Source organism: Geotrypetes seraphini, chromosome 1, assembly GCF_902459505.1.
Source record: "Geotrypetes seraphini chromosome 1, aGeoSer1.1, whole genome shotgun sequence".
Lineage (NCBI taxonomy): Eukaryota > Metazoa > Chordata > Amphibia > Gymnophiona > Dermophiidae > Geotrypetes > Geotrypetes seraphini.
Window position 1 is genome coordinate 162913070 of NC_047084.1, and position 20893 is coordinate 162933962.

Genomic DNA, 20893 nt, shown 5'->3' on the forward strand with positions numbered 1-20893 from the left:
GAAAATATTGATTTTATTTGTTTCAGGCCAGACATTTAGTGAGGCTGGCTGAGTTCTAATACTATGTGCTGCTCTGTGAATAGAGCCAAGTTTGATTTTTGGCTTTTTGTTCTTGGGTGGCTGAGAATTATGCATGACTGAAGTTGAGCCCAGGCAACTGTTTAGACTACTTGTATAGAACAACTTGGGTTTCATCATCAGTTTAATTATTGCAAAATAAAAAGTGGATCCAAGCCAATCTAATGTAAATACAGTACTTGCATATAGGTTGCAAAATTTATGACTAATTTAAAAGTTAGGATGGCAGCCTATATGTGAGTCAGTCCATGCACCAACATTTCCCTTCCTTACCCATCCATCCTGAACCCAGCATCTCCCCTCCCCCTCTCTACCCATCCACCTTGGGTCCAGCATCTCTTCTTCTCCTTCTACCCTCCCATACTGGGTCCAACATCTCCTTGTACCCTCCCTACTCACCCACACTCACTCCAGGTCTAGCATTTCATCTAATCTCTCTTCCAGTCCTATGGCAAGGATACTCTTCACTTTCTTGCTTCCCCATGCAGCTGCTGTCCCCATACATCTTCTGGCGCTACAAACATGCTCTGCACTGGAGCTTAGATATGACAGTGTTTTGAGTGTGGGCTTCTTCTGCCCCACAGTCAAACAAAAGGCAAGGGAGTTGTCTTATTCAACCAATGACAGAGTCTTTATTTCATGACCGAGACCTTGCTCAAAATATTGTCCCAACAACGATCCTAGTTTCGGTGTAATCGCTACGCCTTCCTCAGGGGACACTATTGGGAACATTTAAAAACACAGGTGTAACCATACTAAAACCAATTTAAAAGCATAAAACATATTCCAAAAAAGTGTATATACACATTAAAAACAAGAAATAAAAGACATGCATTTGCTAAATGAGACATGTTGCACAAATAAATGCAAATTAAACCAAATATAAGACTGTCTGTATCTCAAGGCAAGGTGTTCTTCTTTCTGCCCTTCTACTGCCCTACCCCAGTGCAGCATATCCACGGAGTACCAGAAGAGGTAGGGAACAGTGACCACGTGTAAAAGTGCCAGTGCAGAGCACCTTTGGAGAGCTGGAGACAGCAGCTGGATGAAGAGAGAGGATGCTGGCCACGAGACCAGAGGACAGGAGATGAACCTCTGGATCCTGGAGGAGAGGGATGGGAGGAGGAAGATGCTAGTCACAGCCCTGGGGAAGGAATGGGATATGACATGCTGGACCAGGTGGGGAGGGGGATGGTGACTCATCCTTAAGTTATTGCATTTTCTTGCTATTTGAGGTTCAAAATTAGAGTGCAACTTATATGTGAGGATGACCTATATTCAAGTATCTGCGGTGTTTTTCAGCTCTTTGCCTAAAGTGCTGCGATGTTTGCTCTCTTTAACCAGTTTGTTCTTTTTTTGGGTCAGGTGACAGCAAAGTGACAGTTTATGCCCTGAATTCTGGTGGTCATCTGGTTCACATAGAGGTAACATACCTTCTTGTTTCCTGTGCTCATAATCCTTCATGTGTTCGTAGTCTCGTAGGTTTGGTGGATGAACTAATGCCTCTTGTTGGTTTTCCAATCCCTGATGGTGGCTGAGAAAGGTTGATTGATTCAGCAGGGTAGTTAATGCTGGGAATTGTTGAGAAGGGGAGGTGAATGGGACCCAGGAGTGCTGTGGTGCTTCTGTGTCATTCCAAGGTGAGATCTCACCTTGAGGGTGACGGGTCAAAAGCACGCGAGGACAAAGGCGCGCCGACAACCGAGCGCAGGGCTTAATCGCGCCAAAGAAAACCCGTATTTTAAAGGGCTCTGACGGGGGATGTGGGGGACCCCCCCACACTTTACTTAATAGGGATCGCGCTGTCTCATGCTGCCATGTTGGGGGGGGGGGGTGTAACCCCCCATATTATACTTAAAACTTAACTTTTCCCCTAAAAACAGGGAAAAAGTTAAGTTTCCAGTATAATGAGGGGGGTTACAACCCCCCAAACCCCCCACAACGCCAGCACAATCTCTATTAAGTAAAGTGGGGGGGTTCCCCCCGACGGACACCCCCCGTCGGAGCCCTTTAAAAAATGTTTTTTCTTCGGCACGATGAAGTCCTGCACTCGGTTGTCGGCGCGCCTGTGTCCTCGCGCGCTTTAGACTATGAACCCAACTTGAGTATACTGCTCCATCTGTGGCCAGATTCAAATCCACGCTAAAAGTCCACTTCTTCACGGTTGCTTTTAACGTCTAACCCCACACACTGGTAAAGCTTTGTCTTTGAACTATTGTGAATGTTTCACTTGTCAACCGCTTAGTCATAGGCGGTCTAGAAATTTTAGAAATAAATTAATAAAATAAAATACCCATGCCAGTCTAAAAACTCCCTAACCCCATACTTGTCCTGTTTGTACATCAATTAGTTTGTGAGCTCTATAGAGCAGGGACTGTCTCATGAATGTTTTAATGTAAAGCGCTGTGCACATCTAGTAGCACTATAGAAATGATAAATTGTAGCAGTAATAATAAGTTCTGTTGTATATATTGCCCTCATGTGTATGTTTCCCCTTTGGAGCAGGAGGTGCAACTATGGCATAAACCGCAGGCATTCTACAGCCATGCAGTGGTAGAGCCAGGCACCAAGCAGAGCCTGCAGCACATCCCTACAGTCATCATCTGCTCTTATTCTCTGTGTTTTAACAATGTGAACTCTTACAGCTGTGATGTGTAATATTTTGCTCCAGGATTTACAGCATTTGACAGGAAGCAGCACCTCCTCTCTCCAGTTTCACCCTATCTTGCTGCCCAGTTCAACAACAAACTTCACTGAGGTCGCCTCCATTACCTGTCATGGTATGTACATTTTCTTCTTTTTGTTCTTTTCTACCCCACCTGATGATCAGTTTTGAAAAAAAAAAAGAGAGGGAACAGAAACCCTACATAAATTTAAACAAGAAAAGACAAGTGGGGAGTGGGATAGACCATGTCAACCTTGGGGTACACGATCTTTATTTGTATTCATAAACTTAAAACCATAATACATATAAAACCACATGAAAAGTCCAATGTATAAAATGTCATTGATTACAATACTCCAACACAGGACATTTTATACTTTGGACTTTTTCATGTGGTTTTATATGTATTGTGGTTTTAAGTTTATGAATACAAATAAAGATTGTCTACCCCAAGGTTGATGTGGTCTATCCCACTCCCCACTTGTTCTTTACTTGATCAGTTTTGAAAACCATCCTTAAGTAACATAACATAGGCAGGAGCTGGGGTGAATGATATTCTGTGTGTGGATGATGATCAGATGGTGTGCTTGTTTTCTGTATGCAGAACCTAAGGATGGACAGGGGGTGAGGCACATACATGTTTCCCTTTTGTGTGGAAATTAAATGAGAGAATGTGTATTGGTGGGCCCCAACAAGGGTAGGTTGACTGAAACTTTTCTCTGGGCACCCTGTTTAAGAGGTTGCCCAGAAGCTGCAGAAAGTCAGGGGTCAGATGACAAGACACACAGATTCTGTTAGAGGACTTTTATCCTTTGTTGGTATTTTGCTGCTTTCTGGCCCTTCCTGCTTTTACCAACACCCCACCCCCCACCATGCTTTTTCTCTTTCTTTTTCTTCTCCATAAAACTTTATTAGGGTTTGTTTTCATGTGGCTTTCCTGGGTGCCCAAATATGGACCTACCTCCAGCCTTGGAATGCTTTCCTGTATGCAGGAAGTGGGAGGAGGGCGTATTCTTTCCTGCCTATTACATGAGGGCAATGGGTGGCACTGAATGGTTCCCAGCTTGTGGGCAGGGGGAAGTGTACTTTCCTGGCTGTAAGGAGTGAGTCTTACCTGGCTGAGCTCTGGGCTGTGAAGAGCATGCTTTCTTGCTATTGGATAATAGCTAGGTAGGCAGGAAAATGCATGTGTTTCTGGTTGCAACTTGCAGATGGTATCCCATCTTATCAAGAACAATCAGTGTGCTGATTTTGGTAAAATGAGAGCATTCCTGAAGAAAGAACTAATGGGATGGGAGGATATAAGGAAATAGAAAGTCTGTGGTCTAAGCTGAAAGGAGCTATAAAAAAAGTCAGCTAAAAACTATGTAAGGAGATTTAATAAAATTAAGAGGAAAAGGAAACCGTTGTGGTTCTCTAAACACATGGCTGAAAAAATAAAGGCAAAAGAGGCGGCATTCAAGAAATACAAAGGAAATTAAGAAGAGAAATACAGAAAAGAATACTGGATAAAACTGAATGAAGTGAAGAGAGAAATACGATTGGTGACAGCGCAGGTGGAAGAAAAATGGCTAGAGATGTAGAAAGAGGAAACAAGATTTTTTCCCCACGTATATTGTAGAAAGGAGGAAGACTAGAAATGGAATTGTAAGACTAAAAGATTCTGAGAACCGCTATATGGAAAGCGATGAGGAAAAAGCGGACATTCTAAACAAATACTTCTGTGTTCACGGAAGAGAGGTCTTGACAAGGACCTCGGTTGTCCAACAAAGGTATTTATGGGAATGGAATAGATATCACACCGTTCAGGGAAGAAAGTTCTTACAAACTAAGAGAACTAAAAGTGGACAAAGCCATGGAACCGAAAGAGATCCATCCTAGGATATTGAGGGAACTTGGAGAAGTTCTTGCAGGACCTCTTGCAGATTTGCTTCATAAATCCTTGGAGATGGGAGAGGTTTCATGGGATTAGAGAAGAACGAATGTGAGCCCTCTTCATAAAAGTGCTTACAGAGAAGAAGTTTGAAACTACAGGCCGGTAAGTCTCACTTTGGTGGTTGGAAAGATAATGGAAGCTCTGCTGAAAGAAAGAATAGTAAGCTACCTGGAATCAAATGGGTTACAAGATCTGAGACAATATGGTTTCACCAAGGGGAAATCATGCCAAATGAATCTGATTTCTTTGACTGGATGATCAGAGATTTGGCTAGAGGATGTGCACTATAGACTACTTGGATTTCACCAAAACCTTTGACATGGTTCACCATAGGAGACTCATCAACAAACATAGCAGGCTGAAGTTAGGACCCAGGATGGTGACCTGGATTAGACAACCGAGAGTGGAGGGGTATATATGGAATTTGCTTGGAGGAAAGAAAGGAGAGTAGTGGCGTGCCTCAAGGATTGGTATGGAGGCCCATTCTGTTCATTATATTTGTGAGTGATATTTCTGAAGGATTAAAAAGAAAAGTGTATCTCTTTGCAGATGAAACAAAGACAGATTGGACACCCCGGAGGGAATAGAAAATATGAGAAGAGAACTGCGAATGTTAGAAGAATGATCTCATGTTTGGCAGTTAAAATTTAATACAAAGAAGTGATGTACTTGGGGAATAAAAATCCAAAGGAGCTGTATAGGCTAGAGGGTGGGAAGCTGATTTTCACATGATAGTGTCTGAGGACCTCAAAGTTATGAAACAAAATGACAGAATGGTGGCCGAAACCAAAGGGATGCTGGGCTGCATAAAGAAAGAAATCACTGTATAAAGGAAGCTGCCAGAAAGACATTAGACGCCTTCAGTTTATACAAAATGCTGCCATCAAAGTCATTATGAATACGAAGAAATATGAGCACGCTACTCCCCTCTTAAAAAAAGACCACTGGCTTCCCGTTCAACACAGAATAACTTATAAGATTGCCTTATTAATTTTTAAAACCCCTTAAAACTAAGGAACCAGCTTTCATAGATAAAATTCTTATTCTGTACGAATCTAATAGATCCCTAAGATCCTCCAGCCAACATTTGCTATGGGTTCCCTCTTTAAAAATTATAAATACTTGTCGGTCATCAATATTTTCAATAACTGCACCTACAATTTGGAATGCCTTACCAACTCATCTTCAGGCAGAGCAAAATTTAGATAAATGCAAAGGATCTTTAAAAAGATTTTTATTTACAGATGCGTTTGACTATTAAAATTCTTCTCTTCTTTTTTATTACTGACTCCCTTTGCTCTCTTGTTTTTCCCATTTATGTTCTCTTTTCTTGTTCTCAGTGTAGTTCTACCCCCTTCTCCTGTTGTTTATTGTATGTATTATTTTTTGTGTCAGTCTTTACAATTTTTGTTCTTGATAACTCTTTGTGGTTAATTTGTTTTGACCCTTATTTTTATTGTTGTAAAATGCTTAGTATTTGATAGGCGTTTAATCAAATTTTTTAATAAACTTGGATCACCAGCAGAAAAAGGGAGGTGCTAATGCCCTTGTACAAGTCACTGGTGAGATCCCACTTGGAATATTGTGTTCAATTCTGGAGGTCTTATGTTGCTAAGGATGTAAGAAGACATGAAGCGGTCCAGAGGAAAGCGCCGAAAATGATATTGAGATTGCACTGAGAGAAGTATGAGAAGATGCTCGAATACCTGACTATGTATACCATAGAGGAAAGAAGGGACAGAGGAGATATAACACAGACGTTTAAATATTTGAATGATATTAATCTACAAACAAATATTTTTTAGAGATGGAGAAGCGAGAAAACTAGAGGACATAATGCGAGGTTGCAGGATGGGAGTAATGCCAGGAAATACTTTTTCATGGAGAGGATGGTGGATCCTGGAATGCCCTCCCTATAGAGGTGATGGAGGCAAAAACAGTGGCCGAGTTCAAAAATGCATGGGATAGACACAAAGGCCCTGATTCTCCAAAGTGCATCCCGATTTTAGGCGTCCTACAGCTGTCTAATCAGCCAATCGGGATGCACATTTTTAAAAAAAAAATGCTCCCCAGGCAAACCTGAAGGCACCTCCGGGAGCCTAGGGAGACCCGCAAGATGCCTAAGCTCGTCTAAGGGCCTTAGGCTGAACCTAGGCGGCCCTACGCGTCTCCCTAGTAGAGGAGAAGCTTAAAATGTAGGCCAGCAAAATGCTGGCCTACATTGTAAGTAGACGTGGCCACTATACTTATCGCGGCAAGGGATCTCTCTGCCGCTATAAGTATAGCGGGCCGTGGCCCCCTGACCAGGAGGGTGACCAAACCCTCTGCCCGAAGACGCACCCCCCCCGACACTAACGACCGCCCCCCCCCCCCCCCCCGACATTACCGATCCCCCCCCCCCCCGACAAGTTTCAAGTTTATTAGGATTTTATATACCGCCTATCAAGGTTATCTAAGCGGTTTTTTACAATCAGGTACTCAAGCATTTTCCCTCTCTGTCCCGGTGGGCTCACAATCTATCTAACGTACCTGGGGCTATGGAGGATTAAGTGACTTGCCCAGGGTCACAAGGAGCAGCGCAGGGTTTGAACCCACAACCCCAGGGTGCTGAGGCTGTAGATGCAACCACTGCGCTACACACTCCTCACAATATCGATAGCTGGCAGGAGGGTGCCCAATCCCTCCTGCCTGAAGACGCACCCCCCCCCCGGCGCTATCCCCCCCAAACCTCCACTCCACCAAACATGTTCTTAGATGGGTCTTGCACGTCTTGAGCCGGCAGGCACGCCTCGTCGAAATGAGAGGCAAATTGAGACTATGTGCAGATTTAGAAACGTTTAAAAAATCACTAAAGACTTGCCTGTGAGAGCCTTCTTTTGACTTTTAAATTGATAGATGACGGAGTATTCCCATAGGTATTGACATCAGATTGTGAATTTTATGACATAGTCTTATTGTTGATTTTTGATAAATTTGTAGAGTCTGTTGTTTTTATGTATGTCTCCTTTGTTACCCGCTTAGGATTTAAGCGGGATAGAAATTTTTAAAATAAATAAATATATCCCAAATATTTAAAAATCCTTACAATTATATAAAAATTCTTCAGTTTCTCATTCCCCTTCTCCTCAGATGGTATAATCAAATGCTTCAGCCACCACCTCCCAGGAATGCCCAGGTTTTCCAGAATCTCTCATAATGATTACTCATATGGCAATTTATTCCACCTCCTGTGGGCTGCCACAGAAAAGGCTCTGAATCTGAAATGAGACCCTCCAATATGGCATGCTGATGGGACTTCTAGGCACATCCCTCGGCTGGAACCTCAACATCTGACTTCAAAGCATTCCGCAAAGAACTCAAAACGCTACTTTTCAAAAAACATATTCATAACACCTAATCTCCTCTTCCACATACACCGACCAGGTTACCCACTCCCTGACCCCAAGTCCTCAACCGACCAAAAATAAAAAAAATAAAAAATAATAAAAAAAACCTAATTCTTCCTACCGATTCATATTACCTACCAACGCCTGGAAAAAGATTTGATATGTAATGTAATATAACTGCTCATCCAATGTTACCAAGTCTATACTCATTCTGTAACTATGTCTTACCCTAAATGTCACGTACCCTCCTGGAAATGTCCAGCTTCTTCTTATGTAATCCGCTTTGAACCGCAAGGTACAAGCGGAATAGAAATCACTAATGTAATGTAATGTAATGTAACTTGTCATTCACGTGTAGGAAAACATGCGCCTTATGGAATACCTTGTAGCATAATCAGAACAAAGCTTTCTGGACCCCCTAATCTAATCTAATCCTTAGATTTATATACCTAATCTTCTTCCAAATGTAAGCTCAACTCGATTTACATAAAGATGCTTAACATATTTAGATCAGATCTAATTAGCAATTATAAAAAAGATGTTTTAACAGGATCCGCAGCCTTAGTAAGATCTATTAAACAGATGTGTTTTTAGAAATTTCCTAAACCTTGAAAGAAAAGGAAGAGTTCTAATATTTACTAGAAGTTAATTCCAAATAGATGTAAAAGCATATGAAAAAGATCCAGAGAAGTATCTTAAAGATTTTATTTCTTTGAGTGATGGAAAAGATAATTTATACATCTGGAAATTTCTTGACTTCATGGTCAGTAACGGATTCAAAGAAACTGAGACCAAAGGCATAAGAATTCCATACAAAATTTTGAAAGTGATACTTGCGCATTTAAATTGGATCCTGAAACCAACTGGAAGCCAATGAAGTGTTTTCAGAAGAGGGGATATATGATCATATTTCTTTTTACCACATATTCTGGATTAGCTGTAATCTTTTTAGATTCCCCTTGCTCAAACAGGTGTAGAGAGAATTACAGTAATCCAGTTGTGCTAATATAATTGCTTGTACCAAAATTGCAAAGTGCTTCTGTCAGTGTACAGATTTCAGTAGGAGTTGTGACCTTGGCCTATCTGATAGTTTCCTATCACTGTAAATCCATTGGCTCTCTAGCTGCCTGTTTTCTTGTTGGCTGCATTTTTTTTTTGTGTACAGCGACATGCCCATTCCAAGTGGTATATTTCTGGTGAGAGATGGAGAGAGAGAGAGAGGATTAACAGTTTAATGGGTCTCAGTCAAATTCCTTTTGGCAAAGAGAAATATTTAAGACTGGTATATATTTCTGGGATGTTCTTAGAAAGCTTCAAGTATGATTAATCATTATGAGAGATAAATAACATAAGAACATAAGAAGTTGCCTCCGCTGAGGCAGACCAGAGGTCCATCTCGCCCAGCGGTCCGCTCCCGCGACGGCCCATCAGGCCCATTGCCTGAGCAGTGGTCCCAGACTATCCCTATGATCTACCTCTACTCCTATCTGTACCCCTCAATTCCTTTATCCTCTAGGAACCTATCCAAACCTTCTTTGAAACCTTGTAACATGCTCCGGCCTTATGCCATTTTGCCCCATACTAAAAAGACGAGTGAGGAGAGCAGCTTGGAACTAGAATAGTTCTTTACCTGGAAAGGTGGCTGTTTTCATTTTTTTCCATTTTATAAATCTTTATTGATTTTTCAAGCTACAATTGTGCAACAAATGAATCATAAATATGGGTATTGCAAACCAAGCAAACAAATGTATAACATTAATGCTCTATTATTTTTATCCCCTCCCTCCCACCCAATACAAATATATTAAAATCTTAATGAAACTATTCATAAATTCCACATGTCCACAAAATGAAAAATTATTCCTCTTTACAATATTTAGCCAGTGGCTGTTTTCAACCTGGAGGTCATGGGTTCAAAGCTGACTTGTGCATGTCTAGAAAAAAACATGTTGAGATGCTTTTGAGTGAGATCTGTAATTAGAAAGTACAGATATTACTCATAAAGTCAATACATTTGGAGAAAGCTGTCCTTTGAAGGCACAGAGCAAGACGCAAACAGACTTGTGCATTTGAACTTTCATGTCAGTAATGGCTGAAAGTATGTAAGTGACACTGCATTAATTTTTACTGTATACTGATATTGCATTGCATTATTCTTGTTGTCAGTTTGTTCATATAACCAGAATTTGCATATTGTAACTTGCCTCGAGCTTATTGACAAGGTGTGTTCTCAAAGTAAACACCCTAAGGCCATTTTTAGCAGGGTGAGTTGTTATCCTCCTCCTGGGTCATGTAGCCTTTCCAGAATTGGCAGCTTTATTTATTGAGTTTGTGGCACAAACCCTACCACTACACTACATTACATTACATTAGGGATTTCTATTCCGCCATTACCTTGCAGTTCAAGGCGGATTACAAAAGATTAATAAAAACGGTGTTACAATGGGAGAACTATTGATTAGCTAAAGAGGTAAGTAGTAGATCTTTTAAACATTTCACGGGTTGTTAAGGATAAGGCGGTTTGCAAAAGAATTAAGAAGGGGGGTCACAATGGGTCACTACTCTGCTTTTATAGCAGCTAACAAGATGTGAGAGGCTTAACTAGCATGTTGTTGTTCTGTGCATGACAGGAAGAGGTTTCTACCTAGAAATAAAATCCAGCTGATTGCAGAGGTGATGGCTAAGAATCCTCTTGAAGTGATTCTCAGATTTTCAGTAGGGGAGACGGTTTGAGAGATTTAAAAAGGTCTGAATAATTTCCTGAAAGAAAAGTCCATAAGCCATTATTACGAGGGGAGGCTGAAATGTTCTCAGCCCAACCAAGAAGGGAATGACATGGAGCCAGGAAACTTACAAGTTCTTCTACAAATTCATCCCTATGTTCAACATACTTGGCACGTTGTGTCTGAAGTTTCTGTAACCCTTCCCAAAAAATACTCTTAACTAGTCGCTTGAAATACTGCTCTGCTTCTGCAATCGCCTCCAAATCACTTGAAAATTGTCACCCTTTCAAACTCATTTTAAGGTTTGGAAACAGAAAATAGTTAGATGGCGCAAGATCTGGTGAGTAGGGTGGATGGTCTATGCACTGAAACCCCAACTGCATCAAAACATTGATCGTTTTACCAGCCTTGTGAGCAGGTACATTGTCTTGCAAAAAGAGAACTCCTTTCTGCAGCTTCCCTCTCCTTTTTCTCTTTCAATGCCTTCTTTAATTACGGTTACGGTTACGATTCATAGACAACGGTTCATTCATAGACAACGATTCATAGTTACGGTTCATAGACCACGGCGCGAAAGACAAAAGCGCGCGCCGACAATTGAGCGCAGCGCGCGCCGCCGCACCGCTCTAAATTACAGTTTTTAGGGGCTCCAACGGGGGGTTTTGTTGGGGAACCCCCCCAGTTTACTTAATAGACATCGCGCCGGCGTTATGGGGGGTTTGGGGGGTTGTAACCCTCCGCATTTTACTGTAAACTGAACTTTTTCCCTAAAAACAGGGAAAAAGTGAAGTTTTCAGTAAAATGTGGGGGGGTTACAACCCCCCACAACGCGGCGCGATGTCTATTAAGTAAAGTGGGGGGGTTCCCCCCCCACGCCTCTCCGTCGGAGCACTAAAAACAGTAATTTAGAGCGGTGCGGCGGCGCACGCTGCACTCAATTGTCTGGGCGCGCCTTTGTCCTGGCGCACTTTTGACCTGACACCGCAAGTTACAGTAGTATTCTGCATTAACTGTTTGTCTCCTTGGAAGATAGTCATTACAACACCTTCCTGATCTCAAAACTCCATGGCCACCTTTCCTGCTGACTTTTGGATCTTGAATTTCCTTGGCCTTGGAGAACCTAAGTGCCGACGTTGCATGGCCTCTTGTTTTGTCTCAAGATCATAGTGGTGTAACTATGTTTGAAGTAACTGGTCGTTCCAAAAAGTTGGCAGCAGCTCACTGAAAATGCTGCATAATCAACTTGGAAGTGTCCACTCGAAGTCGGTTCTCGTCAGCATTCAAACATATGGCCACCCACTTGGCTGACAGCTTTTGTATACCCAGCTGCTCATGGATTATACACCCAACACTTTCCCTGGATATCTGTAGTGTCTCAGCAACTGTTTTTAGCTTATATTTGCCGATCTGCCAAAATCCGGTCACGGACATGGTCACAATTTCAGGAGTTGACACCATTTGAGGCCTCCCAGACCTTGCTGCATCTTTGGTCTCAAAATTTCCATGCTGAAAGTTTGCACACAACTTCTTCACTGTGGTGTATGATGTGCATTTGTCACTCAATGTTTGCATCATACAGTCTTGGATTTTTGGGGGGGAGTTTTCTTCTGCAGGAATAGGAACTTCATGACGGCTCGGAGTTCCACACTTGAAAATTCCACACTTTTCGTTGACATGGTTCAATCAATGATCTGAAACAATGTCAAAACATAGCATTACGGTTCTGCAAATTGGCACTTTGCAAAATAAAATAACGCTCTTTTCAGCTCTAGTGGCAAAATAACGCTCAGAAATTAGGAAGTTGTGTAGGCTGAGAACTTTTCAACACCCCCTCATAAGATGGACTTGAAAAAAATCCACTGCTTATTTCTAAGAGAACCAGCATAAAATCTGTTTTACTCTTTTGAGATCTTTCCAGATACTTTTGACCTGTAATGTTGGAAACGGGATACTGGATTTGATGTTATGTTACAGGAACAACCTGCTTTTGAAGGGATAGCCATACTCAAATTAGCCACCTAAAATTCAATCCAAAATACCACTGGTTTTCTCTGTGCAGTCCTGTTGTAAGTGCAGCAGTGTTCAAAATAATTTGTGCACTTCAGTTTCTAGAATGAATGGTGGGAGGGGGGGGGGTAGAAGGGAAATGAGGGTGGGATTTTTCTTCTAAAAATATTGCTGACGGTATTCCCTGAATATAAAAGACAGGAGATTAACTGACAGTGGATGCAGAATGATGGAAGCTGCTAGTGGGGGGTGAAGGTGGTGTTTTAGCTCATCCTAAGGCAGTAACTCTGCTTTGCCCCTTGTGACAGCTGCAGCATGTTACGGTGGGAGCAGTGGCTCAGCAGATGCAGAAAGGAGTCAGCTGGACAGCTCCAGGACCTTAAAGGCATGCCTTTCCTACCATGTGACAGAAGGGTAGGTGAACATCACTAAACTAAACTAAACCTTAGGTTTGTATACCGCGCCATCTCCGCAAGCGCAGAGCTCGGCACGGTTTACAGAGGTTGAGAGGAAAAGGAACTACAAAGATGGATATAGGAGAGGGATTGAGAAGATAGAGAGGGAACAGGGTACTAGAGAACTGGGGGGTGATTAGATTTTTGAAAAGAGCCAAGTTTTCAGGTGTTTATGGAAGGATTGGAAGGAGCTAGAATTTCTGAGCAGGGATGAGAGGTTGTTCCAGAGTTCTGTGGTTCTAAAGGGGAGGAATGTTCCAAGTTTTCCTGCGCGGGATATACCTTTTGTAGATGGGAAAGATAGTTTCAGTTTTTGGGAGGATCTAGAGGAGAGTGGGTTAGAGGAATTCCAAAGGAGTGGGATCACCATTAGTCTATGCATCTGCTGGGCTTCAACTTGTGAGTCCCGGCAAGGCCTAGAGGAGATTGTTCAGGTGCTGTGTGCATTGTCCACCAGAGTCTTTTTAACTAAGCATTCCTCTGAGAAACTCTGTGGAAAATTTCTAACACTGATGTAATCTTCAGCTTTAGTCCAAAAACAGATGTCAAGTTGGCAAACTTCTCATTACCAGCAGTATGTTTCTGAGCCACAGTGGCTTTTTGTGGCCTGTGGTAACAGCAAAATGCATCACAGTGTTTCTCGATTAGAAATATGTCCGTTTCCTGTAACGGTTTTGCTATAGCATGGTGTGACCTTTATAAAACAGTACTGTATGGGAAGTACCTAGAGCAGGGGTGTCAAAGTCCTTCCTCAAGGGCCAGAATCCAGTCGGGTTTTCAGGATTTCCCCAATGAATATGCATGAGATCTATTAGCATACAATGAAAGCAGTGCATGCAAATAGATTTCATGCATATTCATTGGGGGAAATCCTGAAAACCTGGCTGGATTGCGGCCCTCGAGGAGGGACTTTGACACCCCTGACCTAGAGAGTGTTTTGGGCTGACTTTATTGCAAATATGGATTTTCATAAATTGGGTTGGGGGGGTGGAAGGCTGGATCACTGTGTGAATTTGTTTGGGTAAGTTTAATCCAAGAGGCCATTTTCCCTAGATCTGCAATGTCTTCTGCTTAGCATGGTCATTGTACCTTTTGTGACCCTTCCTTTGGTTGCAGGTATTTTGGCATTGATCCTTCTGTGGCAGAGTTTCACATACAGCCCCATTCCGATGCTTCTGGAGTTTGGTCAGTGTGGCTGACAAACAACTTGGAATTCAACATTGTGCTGAATGAAGTCTTTATTGCCAGAGAGATGAAACATATCCTAAAGGTATGATGAAGCTCCCTTGTGCTCTTTAGAGTCATGTAAAGAGACTCCTTAGCATTATTTATTTATTTAGGTTGTAAACAATTTTTTATTGACAGAAAACAGGCGGAACCAAAGGAAAACAGTTGTATACAAAAGACAGCAAACAGAGGTGGGATATCCACTAGAACAACTCAGAACAGTACAAAATCATGTGTCATTTATACCCACCCAGAAATCTCTTCCAAATCACCCTCCCACCCCTATTCACCCTACAAGCATGGCGAGGGATGCAGTCCCAAAAAGGGAACAAAAGATCACACATAATTCCCCCAGGGTCTGGACTCTGATGACCCTAGGGCAGTCAACGTGGCTAGACACCCTCTCCCCCCCCAAAAAAAAAAACCAACACAACCCAGATCCCCCTCACTATTTATTTATTTAAAAATCTTTGTATACCGCCTGGAGTTGCAGCGGTTTCTATATAAACATACATAAGGCAAAAACAAAGAACAATGAGAGAAGTAAGATGACTGTGGTGTGGTGATAACTTATTGCTTAATACGTTATGCCTAAAAGAAGGGGAAGAGCGGCTGCTACAGCCCGGCAGAGTGAGCTTACCCCAGAAGACAGGAGACTATTTTGAGGTTTTTTACATCTTCACCTCGGGGCGAACCGGCAACGCCGAGTCAGAGGGAAGTCTCGGCGATCGGGAGTGAGATATCACTCAGCCCTGCAGGACCTGTGCCTCCCCAACAGCCGAGAGAGAGGGAAACTACAGCGGCTCAGAAGGGACAGGAAGGATCCTCCCTGACAGAGCTGGAGGGCTTACCGGCATCCCAAGCCTCCCAGGCAGAGTTGCCAACATTGGAGAAGGCAACGGTGGCGTCAGAGGACGGGGGACAAGTTCTATCGGTCCTCCCACTGGTAAGGCCAGCAGAATTCACTCTGGAATCCATCTGGACAGCTTTAGACTCCTTATACAAACTGTGTGCAGGAACTCTTCTCCTGGTAAACGCACAGATTTTGAGAATTGATTCTTTATAAGAGGAAATAAAGTCCCAGGGGGAAAAGGTGAACCATTTGGACCAACGAGTTCAAATTATTCAATCAAATCAGACTACCCTAATGCAGGATAAACTGTTGCTAGTAAGGAAGGTAGAAAACTTAGAAAATTATACTAAAATGTTAAATTTGAGAATACTCAACTTCCCAAAGACACTAGCAGTGGCTCCTAAAGATTTATTCTATAAATTCTTGAAGGACTCATTTAAATATCCTGAGACTGGTTTTCTTCCTTTACATAAGATTTATTACCTTCCAGTTTCAAAGAAGGCTTCTAAATCTGAGGCTTTAACTGATTCAACAAGACCTATAAACGTGACAAAAATTTTGGAAACCTCAGAAGATGAAGTCATTTCATATTCTACGCTTCTGGTGACATTTGTCTTTCAACAAGACAAAAAGGCACTTCTTAGGTTTTTTAGGCTTAAGGAAGTGACTTTTATGGACTCTTAAGATTTCCATGATCCCAGATGTTTCAAAATTAACTCAATCCAGAAGGAAAGGGTTCCTGGAAATGAGACAATCGGTACTATCTTTGGGGGCAAAATTTCAACTTAGATACCCTTGTAAATGTTTGATCTTTTTGGATCAACATTTATATATATTTTTTTTTGATCCCCCACAGCTACGATTTTTTCTTGAGGCAAAAGGAGCAATATTCTCCAGTGCTTCCACAGTGAAACAAGGTCCAATTTTTTTAGCGGAAGATGTGACGCTACATTAATGATTTTCTTTATTTCCTATATATATATATATATATATATACATATATATATATATATATATATATATATATCAGTCCCTATGATTTTGAATTGCTTCTCCTATAATGTGGGCTTTAGAAGAGAGATTGTTAATATCATACTTAATGTTATTTGGCCAGATTGGCCGTTTGATACTTTTTTTTCTTTAATACAACTTACAGATTCGTCAATAACTTATAAGGTTACATGTTGCCAACATACCCAAACATTTTCAGGAAAGACAAATCCGAAGTATGCATCTACAAATAGCTTGGTTTTCAATATCTTTTTAAAGCTATAATGATGTGCACATAATCTTAGTTGGCCAGTAAGCTTATTCCAAATTAACATTCCAGCAATAGAAAACATTTGAAGTTGAGTTGCCACATATCTTACATTGTCAACTGTCGATGCTACCAGTTTCATGCCCCCCCAGAGAAGCTGAAACCAATATGGTGCAGTTTGATATACAATCTGATGTACCAATGATAACACTTTGAATTGAATTCTTTGCTCAATCGGTGGCCAGTGCAAACTTTTCAATGTGGGGGTTATATGTGCTGTCCTTGCAACCCCACTAATCATCCTAGCTGCAGAATTTATAAGCACCTGTAGAGCTTTCAGCTTCGTCTTAGCCAGGCCCAAAATCAAGGAATTACAGTAGTCCAAGCTTGTCAAAAGCAAAGATTGGACCACAGTTCGAAAATCATAATTAGTCAAAAGTGGTTTCAGCCTATACAACATATGAATTTGTGCATTACCTTTCTGAATAACACTCCCTAGAAAACATTTCTTTCCTGGCTGAGCACACAACCTCCCTTGACTCCCTTGTTCTTTCAAATGTTGTGTTCTAGTGGTTGTGCTACCTCTGGATAAAGCTAGATTCCTTGCAGGTAGTGAGCGATATCTTTTTAGTGGACCAGGATAAGAATTTTCTGAATTGATAATGAGCTTTCAGGACTGCACAGAGTCTTTTGATTTCTGGAAAATGGGCCTATGTAATCATTTTTTTAAAGTCACTTCAAAGCATTCTATATAAAAATAGTACTTGAGGGCATTCTATATATAGTTTATTAGTTGTATTCTGCCTTTATACTAGGTGGATCACAACATCACATACATAATTTAAATCAGTACAAAAGTAGAAAATAATCATGCATACATACTTCAACTGTCAGTGTAACATACATCAATGATGGCTTCATCACATTAGTCTTTCAAAGATAAGCAGATATATGTATATACCAGTGGTCTCAAACTCAAACCCTTAGGAGGGCCCCATTTTGGATTTGTAGGTACTCGGAGGGCCTCAGAAAAAATAGTTAATGTCTTATTAAAGAAATGACCATTTTGCATGAGGTAAAACTCTTTATAGTTTATAAATCTTTCCTTGTGGCTAAGTCTTAATAATAATATTGTCATTTATAGCTAAAGAGACATATGATCAAGAAACTATTTTATTTTACGTTTGTGATTATCATAAACATTCCGAGGGCCTCAAAATAGTACCTGGCAGGCCGCAAGTTTGAGACCACTGGTATATACTGAACATGTAATTTTTTTTATTATCAGCCTTGTAGCCTTTCAGAACTTTCTTCCTCTCAGAGCATTAGACTATAATGTTCTTCTTGGATCTTTCTTCCTTTTAAATAGCAAATTATTCATTATTTAAAAATAATTCAACTTACCTTGTGCAGAGATTCGCTTTAAAAAGGAAGCTGTGGCCAAATAACAGGAACCCAACGTGAGTTCATGTTTTGCCCAACTGGCTGTTTCAATGGAATTACTCCTTCAACTTCAGTTTACAATACTATAATTGTAGCAGTCACATCTCTTCCATTCTTCCATCAAGGTGGCCAAGATCTGTGAACACTTTGCACTATTATGCAAATATCTTTATCTTTATTTAAAATATTTGATTTAACGCTTATCCAACAGTACAAAGCGTTGAACAAAATATAAAAATTTCAGAAAGACAGACGTATCTGCAATATTAAACATATATGTATTAAATTATTAGACAAAGCACTTCTGGCAGGACCTCACACCGCCTGCTTTTGAATCTTTAAGATTTTATTCCCACTCTCAGCTGTTGGACCAGCCATGGATTCTTGGGGAGGGAGGGGATGGGAGGGGAACTGATTATATTGTTGAAAATGTTATTTCCTGAATGGCACTACTGTTTGTATATGCTTCTTACTGCTGGAATAATAAAAATCATTTAAATATAAATTATTAGACAAACCAGGACTAAACAGACAAACACTAATCTTTGAAACAATAGGAGAAGGGGCGGAAATACAATTTTATAGCAAGAATATATTAAAGGAAAATACAATAGGAGAAGGGAATTCAAATCATAAAAAAGATTAGAAAATTAGTGGCCTGAAAATAAAAAACATTTGGATTTATTAAGGCAGGAAGCTGACTCATTAGCAATTATATGCATCCTTGAAGAGAAAACACTTTAAACCACTCTTAAACTTCTGCAAATAGCAATAAGTGGAGAATGCATGCATAACATGGTTTGTTGAATTATTTCCAAGCCCCATGTGAGGAGTACGTGTGTGTGTGTGTGTGTGTGTGTGTGTGGATACATGTTCTGTGTGGAGAGGGAATGGGGATTGTCACTTTGGCATTTCAAAGCGGTGGGCACTGGAAGATTAGGTGATTTGCCCAGGGACACAGGGAGTATCACCGGGATTTGATCTCACAACCTCTGGGAGCAGAGGCAGCAGCTCAACCAGTGAGCCACAGCTTTTCAGACAGTTTGAATGGTGTAGTTACTTTTTCACACCATGTTACAGTGAATCAGTGTACAATGTGTATACTGCAGGTCTTGGAGCTGCTGCTCCCATAGAAATGTATTGCAGCCTTTTGGAGGGGCTTCATTTATTTTGCATCCACCAGATGCAGAAACTTCACCTGCACAGCATAGAAGCGTCCTAGATAGAGTCTTTCAGCTGAGTCCTCAGGCACACCCAACTAGTTGGGGTTTTCAGGATATCCTGTTCTTATACAAATGCCCAAGTTCTTTTTGGGAGTCTTATATTCTGGAATGTTCAGTCCTATTTGGCCCATTTTCAGACTTGTGTGTTGTTTTAACTGGTTTTTCCCTTGTGCAAAATTTCATCCCATTCCATTAAATTTTCAGAATTATTTTGCCGAGACGAGCATTCTCAACACCTTTTGTAAAATTATTTCCAACTTCCCTTGTGTTGGAAAGAAAAATAGGTTGCAGTGTATGACCTTGGAAACGTGTGCTAATTTCATTAGACAGTCCTGCTGAGATAAGCGTATATATTTACAGAATTGTTTTTCTCAGGTTCTGAACTTCACTGGTCACTTAACCCTACCTCCGGGCTGTTGGAATGTATTCTCTCTGAAGCTCAGCACAAAAGATGAGCCAATAAGTCTCTTCACGAATATTCTATTGACTACAAATTTGGGGGTGCTATTTCAGATTCCTCTACAGATCCATTTGACCCTTTCTGAGGTACGATTTATATATATATATATATTGTAAATGCTGGCTTGTTGCACAATATCTCATGTGTCCACATGGCAGCTATATAACGAGACGTTATGAAATGCTGAAAAGGGTGACCCAGACCAAAATCATCCAGTCCTGATTTCCCTTCCCTAATGACTGACTTTGCATTGTGTGGCCTCTTTGCAGGTTTATGCAGTACCAGAATTTGGCCTGTGGTTTTAGTCCTGCATCATTCATTCGGTTGTCTGTTAGTTATGACATTAAGTTAAGGGACAGAATGGGTATTTGACATGATGGGAGTGAAGATTAAAATATTTAGTGGGGATTCAGGGACTCGGTGACAATAAGGGCGCAATAACAGGGTGCAGGTATGTATGAGGTGTATTAGAGGAGCTGAGATATTTGAGATAGGTATAGAGAAATGTGGTGAGATGGAGAGATGGTGTGAAATGAGAAATGATACAGCGAGGCTGGAAAAGAGATGTTCCAGAGGAAAAGGACAGGTCTGTGAAGGGAAGATGGAAATGGAGGAGCTGAGGTGGTAAAAAGAGATATGTGAAGCTAAATAGGGGTTGAGAGAGAGAGAAAAGGGCTGGAAACAAGGGAAGGGATGAAGAAGAGGTAAGAAGCTGGGGCTGGTGAGGGAATGAGGAGCAGAGGAGGGAGGATGGGGGCCTGGGAAGTGAAGACTACAGAGGTTATAAACGGAAGTCTAAAGATTGAGTGGAAGACAGGAGGAACAGAAGGGAAAGGGAAGGAATGAAAGACAGAAAGAAATATGTTGACTAGAGAAGAGTGGGAGTTAAAAGTTAATGTGGATTTAAGATAACAAAAGGGTGACAGAGATCTGGCAGGTAAGGAGGAAGGAGAAGTGAAATTTGTCTTTGAGCAGATAAGCAAAGTAGAAAGAAATAAAGAGAAAACATGAAAGGGAAAGATCGTTGTCAGACATGGATGTTGGAAAGGGTGCAAGAGAGAAGAAATGAAAAACAGAAGGAGAGACGTTTTTAAAAAGAACTTAGGGGAAGACCATGAAAAGGAGAGAAGAAAATTATCATGAGGATCGCAAATTTATTTTCAGATTTTGGTACTGGAA

General features: G+C 41.1%; 1 protein-coding gene across 2 annotated transcripts in view; it reads left to right on the plus strand.

Annotated features, from left to right (window-relative positions):
* Nucleotides 1-20893, plus strand: part of TMEM131L (transmembrane 131 like) — a 300995-nt gene that overhangs the window by 180934 nt on the left and 99168 nt on the right. For both annotated transcript variants that reach the window (XM_033940895.1, XM_033940905.1), the window contains exons 10-14: nucleotides 1444-1502; nucleotides 2750-2858; nucleotides 13104-13209; nucleotides 14367-14520; nucleotides 19630-19800. In XM_033940895.1, coding sequence (XP_033796786.1) covers nucleotides 1444-1502; nucleotides 2750-2858; nucleotides 13104-13209; nucleotides 14367-14520; nucleotides 19630-19800 — 599 coding nt within the window. The remainder of the gene's footprint in view (nucleotides 1-1443; nucleotides 1503-2749; nucleotides 2859-13103; nucleotides 13210-14366; nucleotides 14521-19629; nucleotides 19801-20893) is intronic.